This window comes from Pempheris klunzingeri, chromosome 12, assembly GCF_042242105.1.
Source record: "Pempheris klunzingeri isolate RE-2024b chromosome 12, fPemKlu1.hap1, whole genome shotgun sequence".
Taxonomy (NCBI): Eukaryota; Metazoa; Chordata; class Actinopteri; order Acropomatiformes; family Pempheridae; genus Pempheris; species Pempheris klunzingeri.
Window position 1 is genome coordinate 20,920,387 of NC_092023.1, and position 13,810 is coordinate 20,934,196.

At 40.7% G+C, this 13,810-nt stretch overlaps 1 protein-coding gene across 5 annotated transcripts in view; it reads right to left on the bottom strand.

The window, feature by feature from the left end:
* ltbp1 (latent transforming growth factor beta binding protein 1) overlaps positions 1-13,810 on the bottom strand; it is a 135,177-nt gene that overhangs the window by 102,305 nt on the left and 19,062 nt on the right. For all 5 annotated transcript variants that reach the window (XM_070840551.1, XM_070840550.1, XM_070840548.1 and 2 more), the window contains exon 3: positions 8,325-8,661. In XM_070840551.1, the coding sequence (XP_070696652.1) occupies positions 8,325-8,661 (337 nt within the window). The remainder of the gene's footprint in view (positions 1-8,324; positions 8,662-13,810) is intronic.

The following is a 13,810-nucleotide window of genomic DNA, read 5'->3' on the forward strand; positions in this document are numbered from 1 at the left end:
GAGAATCCTTCAGATGTGGCCAACGGCACCTACCAGTTCACCAGTATCATTACAGACATCTGCACCAAGAGCTGTAACGTTACTGGGCATTTTTCGTCATGGAAACATTATATGTCACGTGGTCTCGTGGTTTGAAAAATAAAGTTACATTTTCAGTTAACACAACTATAGTGCTTCAAGGAAACTACAAAAGTGGGAGGTGAAGTCACATATGCGATTTAGTCTAAAAAAATCTGCACTCTGACTTTTGGTCTCAGAACGGGCACGGACGCCGGCCTCCGAGGTGACAATCCTGTGGTCAGGCACACCCAACTTTAGCCGTCTGTTGGACTGCATTGTAAGTACCATAAATCCAAACTGAGTATGGCCACTGTTCATTAGTAGTTCCTCAAACTATGGCCAAACCAATAGTATCTTTTTAGGATGATACCAGTGTGTTATATCAGTTGATATTCATTTTTCAATTAAGTTGAAAGAATTTGGTTATTGAAGAGTTGTGACCACGATATCTACAAAGAACATTTTTAAAAATGTCTTTTTTTACTGAAGTCACCAACACAGTGATGACTGTCAGTAGTTAACTTTAAGAATTTGTTTGTCTTAGCATGCTGCCAGATAGGACTGTCTCTATGAATTTTGTGTACATAGCAAAAATAGTAAGTCTATTTCAGCCCCCTGATCCTGGCATGGGGGCTGGCCAGTGTGTTAAAAATAAAAGTCAACTTGAATATATCTATGCATGCTCATCAATGTCTGGTCAGCTGTTGAGGATGATGATGGAAGGGGAACCACCAAGCATCCTCTCCATCCTCTAATATCAAAAGTAATAGTGTGAATACCAGCGGTACATTGTGTTTACATGCTTTATCTTCTCAGTTGGGTCAAATAAACTACAAACAGTCAGCCCAGTTTATTACAGACAGAACACTTCACTCCGCCAAATATGTGACATGTGCTCTGATTTGTGATCATGCAGTCTGACATTAGTGGAGATAAGCAGCTTATCTCAACTTAATTACAGAGATCAATTCCTCACCGACAGAGAGAGGGAACAGCTATTGCCATGAATGCGAGGGATTCTCCAGTCTTAACAATATATGAACATGGACATTATGGTTTCTGCAACTTGTCCACATGCATCCAAGCTAATATGGGGCATTAGCAGGACAACACTTTGTCTTTGTGTCACCCTCCTGCCACTTCAGCTCAACAAGAAACGCCGTCCAGGGCAACACAAAGAGCAGATTTTTTTTTTTACCTACTTGATTTTTCTGAGTATTTAGTGTGAAGTATTTGTACACAGAGGGAGGAGTGTGGATTTTGTACCGCATCGCTTTAACTGAAATGACAGTAAGACGGGATCTCTGAGTGGTCAGGATGGACAGGAGGACTCATTACAAAAAGCTGTAGCTGTAGAGGTACACTGGGCTCTGGCAGATCTAATTCCAACAATGTGCCCCCCCACCCACACCCCACTACGAGTCACAAATCATCTCTCTCTCATATAGTTAATCTATTTCTGTGATTTGGACAGGCCGAGGCTCTGGTTGTAATGATCTAATCTATGACATAAGTGCTTTTACATCCACCTGTTAAATTAAATGCATTAAATTAGTTTTTGTTTTTTTTTAATTCTTTTAATTTGTACATTAAAAAAACCAGAGTGGAATTGCTGACTTTTTTTTTTTAAATCACAGAAATGTTAAATGCTTGGCTGAGGTGGAAAAGTTGGTGTATTGATAAAAACAAAATGTGATAATGGAAACAGACACAGATAACGAATGCATGAAACAAACAAAATGTCTATTTCCAGCACCTGACCATTGACAGCTTTAAATAACTGAACCTATTTTTTAACACTCTCATTATGTTATTATGTTTATATAGGAAATAAAAACAAGACTAGCCGTGAAGTATTAAAGTGCAAAATTCAACCCAATGGTGGCTCTAGAAGTTATGGTCAAGAGGCCAAAACACATACACATTAAAGGTTTAACACTGAAGAACAAATGGTTTGGCCTTCTCCTGGGTTGTTCAGTTGCAGAAGAGTGCAGGGCTGCATAAAGGGGATAATAAACATGCAGAAAGAGCCATTTGTCAACCGGACATATTTTCATCCCATTCATGTGAGGCCTCCTGCCACAGTATAAATAAACAGAAAGTGATAGCCTTGTAAATAGCACTTCTATGACCCTGTAATGTAATCTTGATGTAATGTAATGTAATCTTAAATAGCTCTGCTGTTTAGGTTATGTAACTATGTATAGGCTATGCAAATCTCTGATATGATAGGCCAACTTAATGTTTACATATGTATTGTGTTTATATGATTCATTTCAACTATATAGCCATAGAATCATCCTCTGGTAAATCCTTCTGGACAGCTTGCCAGGCATGCAAACATGCCTGTGTGCATACATGCTCCAGTACAGTGAACGCACCGACATCTAGTGTTATGAGGGCTTAGGGGGGGTACCACCTATATTCAGACAGGCAAAAGGAGCGTGTTGTCTTATTACCACTGTTTACAGCTCAGCAGCCTGGAAGAATTCATCCATCTTCATTGACCTGAGCAACATGACCACCTAAAAGAGTTTTATCGGCTTTGTTTAAACATTGATGTAGACAATGCAGGTTTTGAGATGTTCTCAAATTTGGCTTTGCAGAAGTCTACATTTTTTGACATTTGGGGGCTTAAAAAAACAACACTGACATATTATACCCTAACAAAGCTGTGTGAGCAGCAAAGACATAGAGCAGACAAGGAGCATCATAAGCAGTTTTTACAGCTACACAGCTTTTTAGCTGCTACAGAAAATGCCTGTCTTCACCACGTCGTTATTAATCTTGCATGTCTGTCTGGCTGGACAGCTAGTGTACAGTAGACTTTCTGCTGGTTCTGTAGTCCAGAAAACACCACTCACAAGGAAATAGTTGCAGCCCATAACTGCTCCCAGAAGCACAAATGGCCTTTTTACATTTCTGTGAATGTACAAATCAAATAAAAAAAGATACAGTAATAAAATACAACAGGTTCATTAATTTAGAGGTGTTAGTCGTATATTTTCCCTTTGGAGAAAGCCAGACTAGCTGTTTCCCAGTTCCAGTCTATTTGCTCTGTACGTGAGTGCATTTTTCAAGACCGCAAAAAGCCAAAGCAGTAAGGGATTTCAGTTCTGATTGTACTGTATTACCTCTATAGAAGCTTAGTCCTAAATATGGCAACAACAAAGAGCTTCCAACCTGAGCTGTGAGACAGAGAGAATAGTTACGGCAAGAGAGAAGTTATAAACACAGGATCTCATTCCAGTCTCAACAAAGTATCTGGCATGACCGTGTGCATTGGCAATGACTGAGCCATTAAATGAAAAAAGTAAGAGAGGAGTTTGGAGGGTGTCCAAGGAATGGTTACAAGAGCCTGGTAGTTTTAAATATCAGAGAGATTTTACTCATTTCTACACAAACAGGTCGGTGAGTCAGGGGTGAGGGAGTGAGGTGTGTGTATATACGTGTGAAAGGGGGTGCTGAATCTGTTCAGTCTCGGCCTTCACTGCTCTGGCCACAATCATAATCCACCACCAACCTCTAACTCTGGTCGTCCAAGTCTTCTTCCCCATGAGAGCTGACATACTCTGGTCTACCGTAATGAACTCCCTGAACCTCACCAGAGCCCTCTCACATATTAGCAATGTAGCAACCAAGGCACACGGACTGCCGGGAGGGGAAGGAAGACTATCTGTGCACTGGATGTCAGTCCTTTGTTGTCTGGATAACTGAGTCTGACGGGTCGACTGAAGGGATCAGAGAGACTCTGTCATGATTCTTACAAGGGTTGGGCCATGTCAACCACGATGTTTGGCAAATGCCAATGGGGGTGGGGGGACCTGTAATTGCTTGACGCACTGATGGGCTGATGGTCATAAGAGAAGGTACAGGATCTTTTTATGTTTTGAAATTGTGAAATCTAGAGTCAAACTGAATGTGATCTGAATCAACCAGTATTGTCTGTTTAGAATTAGTAAATTAAGTTTTGAACCTGAAATAAAAGCATAATTCTCATCAGTTCCTGTTATGTCATCATTTGCCACCATCCATCATTGCTTTCCATATAGTTTCTGTTGAGGTGGCTGCAAGCTAAATGAGTTTTTGTTTTATTCTATGCAAAATGTAATGCCACAACAAATTTCAAATTGCACTTTAATTGAGATTGTCAATAGCACAAAACAGGGCATAACATTTCCATTTTTAGAATCTTATTTGAAATTCTGATTACATGTTGACCAAATTCAGTTTCCTACCAGCTGGCACAAATATTCACCTATACACTCATGTAGATTACAACCCCCCATTCACCAAAGAGTTAATATCTTGGGTAGTTTAATCGGCATACTAAACTAAATGTGCCTCAGTTAATTCAAGCAATTTATTTCGTGTTTTCTCATATTTATTTTCCAGATCAGCCAACAAATCTCAGCATGTCTGAGAGGTTTTCCAGGGTAACAGACTGCTGCAGAAACAATGGGCCTTCTCTAGGTGCAGTTCGAACAGACCAGTAACCAGCATACATTTTTCCTTTGGGACATACATAGCATTGAGTTATTCTGAGTGCTGGTCTTTTTTCCTCAGCTATCACACCTTCTAGGGCTAGAGCATCACACTGTATTTGCAGCATTTGACCAGAACATGGACCCCGCCCTCACAGAAAAACAATGCATTGTTTTTTGTTTTTTTAATGCCTAAAATGATCTATGTCCATGAAACTGATCTCGAGATGGTGGTGGATTTACCTTTCTGAAGTCTGCTAAGGCTGATGGAAATTTGTTTTCTTATCTGTGTCCTTATATCAGTGTTCTCAAATAACACTTCCTCATGTGTTCCCAAATTCTTCCAATTCTTCAAGATCAGCGTCATCACCCTCCACTTCCTCTTACTGCCCCCTTTCCATCTTATCAGCCTGGTCCTCTGTCAGAGTGGGCGTTAAACTTCAACTACATCTTCATAGATGTTCTTGAATGTTCCACAGATGATTTCTGATTAATCACGCCCGAGTACAGGGCAAACATGAAATTGCAAGCATGGTACAGTATAATAGAATATATGAACAACATTCACAAATGGTTTTAGACGTGTGGCCGGAGTCATCTACAGGTGGTCTGCCCTTCTCTGCTGAGCAGAAGACACTAATCATTCAGATTCAGATTTGAAAGAGTTACTTAACACCAAGCTGAAAAGACATGTTTTGTTGCCTGTCTCACATAACCAGACCTATCTCCACACTGTTCCTAGAGAGAGGTCTGGCTGAACTCTGGTTTACACTGGTTTAAGGGGTAAAACGGCTGGCTTTCAGCATCTCTCTGAACCAATCCCAATCAGTGCCCTGAAGGTGAAGCCTGTCTATGCTTTAGCTCTGGAGGAGTTTTCTCACATGGCCATCAGCAGTTTTTATATATACATATTTTTCTTGATTTTATTCTTTTATGGTAATATTTCAGCACTACTACTTTTTAGTAGTTGTTGGAAAATCCTCACACACCACAACAGCTGCCTCTGGGTCTTCATGCAGGTCTCTGTCTGCTACCATCCTCTGCCAGACCAACAGTGACAACACCTACTACAAACTATCATTTTGTCTAATATCTCTATGACTGCATTCATTTTTGGTTTGAATTAGTTATTTGATGATATAAAAATTTGGGGTTGACATCATGATTGACAGTTAATCCAAACCTGCAATTGAGTCAGGCAGCTATATGGACAGGATCTCGATGTTGCGGCTCCAGCACTGTGTCGTCCATCTTTATATACACTCTATGGTTACGACCCCTTGATTGCCTCTCATATTAGTCATGACATTCTGCCACTTCCCTTAAGACTATCCTGACCAGAAAAGAACTGTAAACTGCAGTCGTATCTATGCAGAGAAGTAATTACATAGTGAAACAGACAGATTAAACTAATTTAGTGTGACATGGTTTGCAGTGTTTACCAAAGGGCAGATGAAATGCTGCAAATGTGAAACAGAGAGGTTTGTGACATAGTACAGGTTCCTGAACAAAAGAGGCTGATATTGTAAAGGTAGGCACCAGAGCGCTGGATAATCTATGTCAGTATAACAGCCAACTAAACTATTTGGATATTGTCTAAAATCTGTTGAAGCGTGATTTTTTATTTGATTTTAGACAGATTTTTCTATCTCTCTCTCTCAGCTGCTTGTGCACACCTGACTGATCTGATAAAAAATTCCTTACCTGGGCTGTATTGGCCAAATTTTTATCCTATCAGATGACAAAACTGATCTGTTGCTAGAACCAATAGAAGACTAGCTCCTTGTGAGAGATAAATCCCTTCTGCAAATTGAGAGCAGCTTTCGAGGACACAGATCTGGTAGCAATTACTTGTGCCTGTGCAAAGCATAAAAAAGCTCTCTTGACGTTTCACAGAGTGCATGTAAAACAAGCACATAAAATGCAATCATTAACATTTTAAATATCATTCATCAATATCAGAAGTCTGGTTTGATCTGTGCCAACATTAATTGGACACCATGCCGGGAGATTCAGTCAACATGCTGCTGTAATACTGAGCTGAAAAGCAGAGATTTGAGTGTACATTCACCGATTGGACCTGTCAAGGCGTTGAGGCCCTTTTTACTGTGTCTGATGCAACCGCACAGTCTCCAGTCGTCTGCTGTAGTGACAGGCAAAACAAACTAAGAGTTAACCACAGCAGGAGTTAGTGGCACTTCAACTGAACTTCTGAAAGTGCCAGGAGAATTTCTACATATTGTTAGACTGATGGATGGTGATAATGAGAGCATACTGGCCAGGCAAACCACAATAACACTGCGTTCACAGTGAGGGGTCCATTTTTTTAAAGAAGCAGAATATTCCTCGTGCCCATATCAGCAGTTGTGTAGAGTTGGCTTGCAGGCTTTACCATTGACTATGCTGTCAAAGAGTCAGCGTGCTACTAAACACACTGCCTGTGTGATTATCAACAGATGAAGGTTAGGATAATATTTGACAGAGACTGTACTGTTGGATTCCATCAGTAAACTATGAGACGGTGTGAAGCAAAAACACTACTGTGCGGATTTATACCTTATATTACATTTTCTATGCTCTCTCTACACAGACAAACCAAAACATTAAAGGCCAAGATGTTATAGATAAGGGCTTGTAACTGGGAAAGTGAAGTAAACACACATGGACACAAGCATACACTGCAGGCATAATCCAAGCTTCTTCTCGTCAGGACACTTGAGTCCTTTTCAGGCAGTGGTTCCCAAACCCAGGTCCACATATCAGTACAGGGCTTTAGAACATTTGTAAATCGCCAGCAAGAAAAAATATGGCTTGGAAAATTGCTGAGTAGTATTCAAATAATTTTACAGGTGATTCTACGCTACTTGTGCGGTTATTTCTTGATCTTCAATTGTTCTGTCTGTGCTGCATCTGATTCGAGTGCTGTGTTCTACCCGCATTTAAAACCTTCACTGGAATCATTCTTATGTGAGTTAACTTGAGGCCAGGGGTTGCTATTAAATTAATGTATCTGGTGCTGGAAATAGTGAACTTTACAATGGCATTCACAAATGCAAAGGTAAGTTCTAAGGTAAGTATATAACTTGTATAACTTGTAACAGGCGGGTTGGGTCAGGGTGTCTAAAGGGTGCGATCCAAGTTCAGATCTTGTTTAGGCCCGTGCAGAACTAATATGCAACAGTTTATTCTCCAATGCTGAAGGTGTCTGTTCAGGCTAAATCATGTATCGAATGCATGCATCCATATTTTTGCGATGTCCTGCTTAGTAAAAATTTTGAAATCAGACCATTCCTGTGCTTACTCCACACCTGTAGCGTGTCAACAAGAATCCTAATTTACAGATTGATTGACACATGGGTATGAACAAATCAACATTATGCACGTATTTCCTGATTAACTGTAGCGTTTTCTTGCTTTTCTCTTTTGTTGTTTTACTGATACATTTAAGAAAAAGATTTTCTGTGTCTTTAGGATGGAGTAATCCATCTTTTATGTGATTTTGTTGATTTTTGTTGTGGTTGATTTATCAAGTTTCTAAAATTGCACATTCACTCTATACCCAGCAGTATACCCATCAACCACTCCAGTGGAGTTTCTCAAGGATAATCCGTAGCAGCAATTTTAGGCAGCCTTTAGAAGACAGTGAGTGGTTCTAGTGACCTTCTCCCAGAGTCAATTAGTGCAACTACATGAATGTGAAGTTGATGGAAGACAGTATGGAGCTCAGCTGATTTCTCATGAACAAAAGCGGAAGAGGTGGAATTAAAGCATGGTACTTACTGCTGCTGGATGTGCTGTTGGATGTAATGTGGTCGTACAAGCTGGGGAGCCGGCTTAACAGTTAGTTTCATCTGGGCCATGTTGCTCGACGGAGGGGGGGCAGAGCCATAACCATTGTGAGCCACTTGCTGAGGTATGGGCCGCTGGGGTACTATATTTTGTCCATTAGTATGACCAGTGGTCTGCCCATTGGATGGTCCATTTCCAGGCATTGCTGGAAAGGGATGTGTGGGCATCGTCTTCTGTTCGCATGCCTTCCCATTTGAGCCAGGCTTGCAGACACAGTGCTGAGGCCTGAGGCACATTCCTCCGTTCTGGCAATGAGGGATGCAATTGGCTACAACACAAAACCCAGACAGAGCAAAGAGAGAGAAGAAAAGAAAGAGTGGAGGGAGAACAGATGGAGAATGAAAACGAGTGATGATGGCTACATGTCACACATATGAAAACACAGGGAAGTAGATATAAGCATATGGATAAACTGGACTTGAATATTCATGGTTTTAAATGCACCCTCATGCACACTGCACCTCAATCATTTATACATGTATCAACAATACAACAAAAAGGTTTCAAGGGTAAATTTACAAAACACACACATTTCATATTATCACTATTTCAAACCTTGAAGAGTGTTTTCACACCTGCCTGGTGTGGTTCAAACTACAGTTACAGAGATGGGTTCAACATCTATTATGACATGTTGGGTCCAGTTGGAATCCTGACTAATAATGTTCATAATCAGGGTTAAATTGGGATTTGTGTGATGGATGGGGTTGTTTCCACAGATCACATTGTCATGAAGACCATTTCTCTAGTTAGAAAGTTTCTTTTAAAACTGTAGACATAGTGTTCTGTGGATACGGCTTGTCCACAGCAATAATGACATATCTTTGGAAAGAAATGTTGCTGCTGAATTTCTTAAATGTCATTTTTATGCTGCACAGCTCCATTCACCTCAAATGTATTGATGCAGTTTAATATCTCAAGTCGAATCAAGCTCTTGATCTCTAAATGACCAGATACCACAAAGGAGAAAGATGAACATATTCAAGTTTTATTCTATTTCACAGTCTACTCCAAATAATTTATACTGGCGAAATACATCGTCAGGGGCACACTGTTTCTTGCATTGCATTGAAGTCATGGTTTACGAAAGTAACCATAAGTTACTTTAGATACTGATTGACAGGAATTTCAGTTTTTCTTAGTAAATTAAACTGTGTTTTTGTCATTAGACCTACTGTCTGGTACCTTGTTTTTCATTAACTTAAGTGATAAGATAAATTCCATGCTTGCAGTAATGCCACTAAAGCAAAAATCGCATTTAAGCAGCAAATCCTAAACTAAAATCCACTGAACACAGTCAAACAAAATATTGTGATTCTCCAGAGGAAACGATATTTGGACTTTTCTGTGTGCAACAGCTTGAAGTTACCACTGCTGTGCCATGTGTGTAAAACGCATACAGCTGCTCTCTACATTTGGAGAGATGCATTGTTTCTGCTGCAATGGCCACAGCCTTCATTCCACCTTTGTTTGGTCAGGGTGACACAGATGTTTCAAGCCAAAAGTATGAGAATTGCCAATTCTCATATTAACAGTAAAGGAGATGGAGTTGTGTTCGAACAGGGTGCAGTTTGGATGTCAGTTTGTGGATCCACTCTGGTGGGCTCCTTACTGATTTTCCTCATGCATCAACCAAATAAGATCTTAACTTGAGCTGAAACAGACATTGAGACGGGATAAGGACCGAGGTGGTCTGTAGCACACAGTTATAGCATTTTAATGCAACAACTGATATCACTTAGACATTGAGGGATATCATCATTTGTGCGCCTGTGTTCATTATGCTGTATAGTTCCAATGAATTCCATAAAATGGCATGTTAGTTTAAATTCACTCGAACTTGACTTTTTGAAAAAGTGACAGCCCTACTAGATAAATGATCTAGGAGATTTTTCATGTCAGTTTCACGTGGGTAGCCTGGTGTTGGTCGAGTGACACACAGCTGGTGGACAGTGTTGTCTGAAATGTCTGTTAAACTTTCATGCACATTATTGCTTTATGTTATTTGGCCACTTGATAGCAGTGGAAACCAGGTATGAACTCAACAGTGACACATCATCATCTCTTAGGTTGGTATGGCAGGCTTGTTGGGGAAAAGGCAGCGATCAATTGCGTGCCGCCTGCTTTAGTCCAGAGGAACGATAAATTATAATGGAGAAATATAAACAATATAAAAACTGCTGATGCAAATGAGACAGAATAAAACAAATATATCCATCCATCCATTATCTATACCACTTATCCGTCAGGGTTGCGGGGAAGCTGGAGCCAATCCCAGCTTACTTTGGGCGAGGAGGGGGGGTACACCCTGGACTGGTCGCCAGCCAATCACAGAGCCGACACACAGAGAGACAACCACATCGTACTTAGACAAATCAAAATGAAATTCATTTCATTGATTGGATATTATGTATGGTAGTTACCCATAAACTAATCAGTTTTCAAATTGGTGTAGCTGTAGTGCTAGCTGTGCAAAACTGCTAATCAGGACCAAACATAATCTAAAGAGGTCTGTAGCTGTTGAGCCTTCATCATTCTTTTAGTGTTCACTTGATCTGCAGAGTAGCATTTGTTAGTGTTAGCTAATGTTAGGACGTCTGCAGCCAGCACCGATAAGGAGGATATCACATGTGCTATCTTCGAGACACACATGACAGCGTTCTCGCACAATGGTGATAGCCTGGGACAAGCTAGAGGCTGTAGAGATGAGTATTGGAGGAGAGAGGGGGTGGGAGGGGTTTTATTTTGTGTGGTATGCAAAAACTTTTAAATAACAAAATGCTCTAAATAAGTAACTATGATAAGTTTGGATTTTTTTAAAACTGAAATTACATTTTAGTCATGAAACAGAGAGTCAAGTATTGAAAGTATTGAAAAAAAGGTAAAGGTTCAAAAGCAAACAGTACCCAACCCTAATGATTATGCTGGGTATGACAATCATATTGCTGGGGTTTAATTCAATTTAAATTGCAATTTCAATTAAAAACTTTGGACTGCTTGCTGTCTTATTTTTCCCAAGGTTATGCACGATGCATGATGTGAACAGGTGAGCAGCAAAAAGCCTGAATTATACAGGGCCAACCAGTCGATGGGGGTGTCCATTTATCAACTACAAAGCCTATCACACAGACACCATGGCAGAGGTTTACATTCTGTACTCCATCACACACATGCACATGCCTGCTTAGATATGTTTGGTTAAACCAAACAACCGAAGTTGATAGCAGATAACACACACACACACACACCTGGACCTTCTATTGACTGTATTCATTCCTCAACCTAAGTATTATCTTAATAGTAATCTCACTATTACTACAAACACTAAAGTCCTGACTGTAAACTAATGTGCTGCAGCAGTGAGGTGCAATCATTTTCATTCTCTAAAGGTTTAAAACCCTTTGAGCGATGAAAGTGTGTGTGTTGGTATGTGTGTGTGTAAAGCTGGCAGGAGAAGTGACTGAGAAAGAGGCCGGTCCTTCTCATTCTCCCCAGGGTCCCTGAGGGTGTGCCACCTTCTCATTAAGCTTGTTAGTCTAATTAGTGGTTTTGAGATTGGTGAAAATGATTAATGAAGGCAAAACTAAACGGCTGACGAAAGACATCTGCTGGCATGAGGAAAAGTTACCTCCCCTGGGGTTGTCCACATTTCTCAAGACCATCACAAACTGAGCTTTTTATTACCAATGCAATCTGGTCCAGATGACGCATCATTATGCTTTATACAAACTGTTGTATAAGAGTTGTTTCAGATGCTGAGAGCTACGTGAAAGTGTGCTGTGCTTACCCCGTTGCACATCACCCCTCTGTATGATGCTGAGAGCATGCTCTACATTGGAGCATCCATCCCTACACCCTGGCTGAAACGCTCCAATGTTAGCTAGCAATGCAGCTGCACCCAAACATGACAGCCTGGAATAAGGATACCTGACGGACGATTCGCAGGAGCTCCTTCCTTTTCACAGTCTACACCCGTCTTCAGTTTCACCATGGGAACACCTTTACTAGTTCTCCATTGTAGAATGCATTGAAGAGGACAGTCTACTTTCAGCAGCTAACATTGGTTGAGTTATCTCCCCCTCCACGGAGTCATTACCTCAAAGCTGACATCATTGCTGTCTTTTCCCCCCAGAGCTAAGTTATGTTAGCGTTTTGAAATAACCCCACAGTTAATTTTCCACTTTGGGCGAAGCTTTTTGCTTTCTTTTCCGACTAGCGTAAATAGTTTTCATTTCCCCCACCCCTCTCTGGCCTGGAGCTGAGGCTGCCATCTGTTCTGCAAATAGTTTTCTCTCTCCCTCTCTCTCGGACGGAGGTCAGCTACATGAGAGCTCTGTTCTGTCACAAGGGCGACAGACTAAGTGATGGTAATTTACTTGTTAGCTGGGAACAGGAAAGAGATCAGTCATGCTGGTGTCCTTGCCCTTTTGATCAACCCATTGAGGGCCTGACGCTCAGGGAGCCCCTCCACACCCATTCCAAGGCCTGCTAGGGGTCTGCAAGAGTTAAAAATATTTTGGGTGTGTATGAGCAAGTGTTCAAGTGGTAGGGATCCAAAGTGAGAAGCAGAAACTGGGAGGTATAATGATTTTCTTTGTGTCACTGCCTTGATGCAAGACCTTAAAATTCCAAAGTGAAGGGAAGAAAATTGCTCAGACTTTATGGGTAACTGCAACAGCCTGTTTAACCTTGCATGAGGCTGGGACAGATGTTCACTGAATTCAGAAGTAGGTAGCGGTGGAAAGATATGACATCGATATATGAGGTATTGAATTCCACATTATTTGAGTCACTGCTGGCCCTCAGAGTTCAGATCAGCTCTGATAACACTGTTGAGGATCTATGGGACTCACTAATCCTCTGGGCGAGAGAAACACTTATCTCTCCTGGCCAGCAATGACGCTATGCAAACCCTATCATGTTAAACATTCTAATTATTTACAATAACTCCCGAATTCCAGTTTGACTTGACTCCAATGATGTATTCATCACAAGGTGCACAACTGCTTGCACATACAGAAAGCCATTTGGTGAATGTTGTTTACGGTCAGACCCAGAGTGCATGGCCAGTTCCACCTGTGAGGCGTCCCCTGAACAACATTTTGACTTGGGTCCCTGCTGACACCCCAGCCCAATGCCCACCTACCGTCTTATTTGCATTGCATATATGTCATTGTCTGTTTGTCTGTGTCAATTTCAAAAGTTTGACTAACATGAGGTTAATTTACCAAATCACACTTGATTGGTTACATTGATGGATACACCTTATTTTCCAGGAAAGAAAGAGATTTTATTATAAATATTAACATAGAATATAGTTGACATCTGATCCTTGATATTTGACATATAACAAGACATAATGAGCAACTGACACATTTATGTCTTTAAGGATCTACTTACATGAAGTTGCTAGCTTC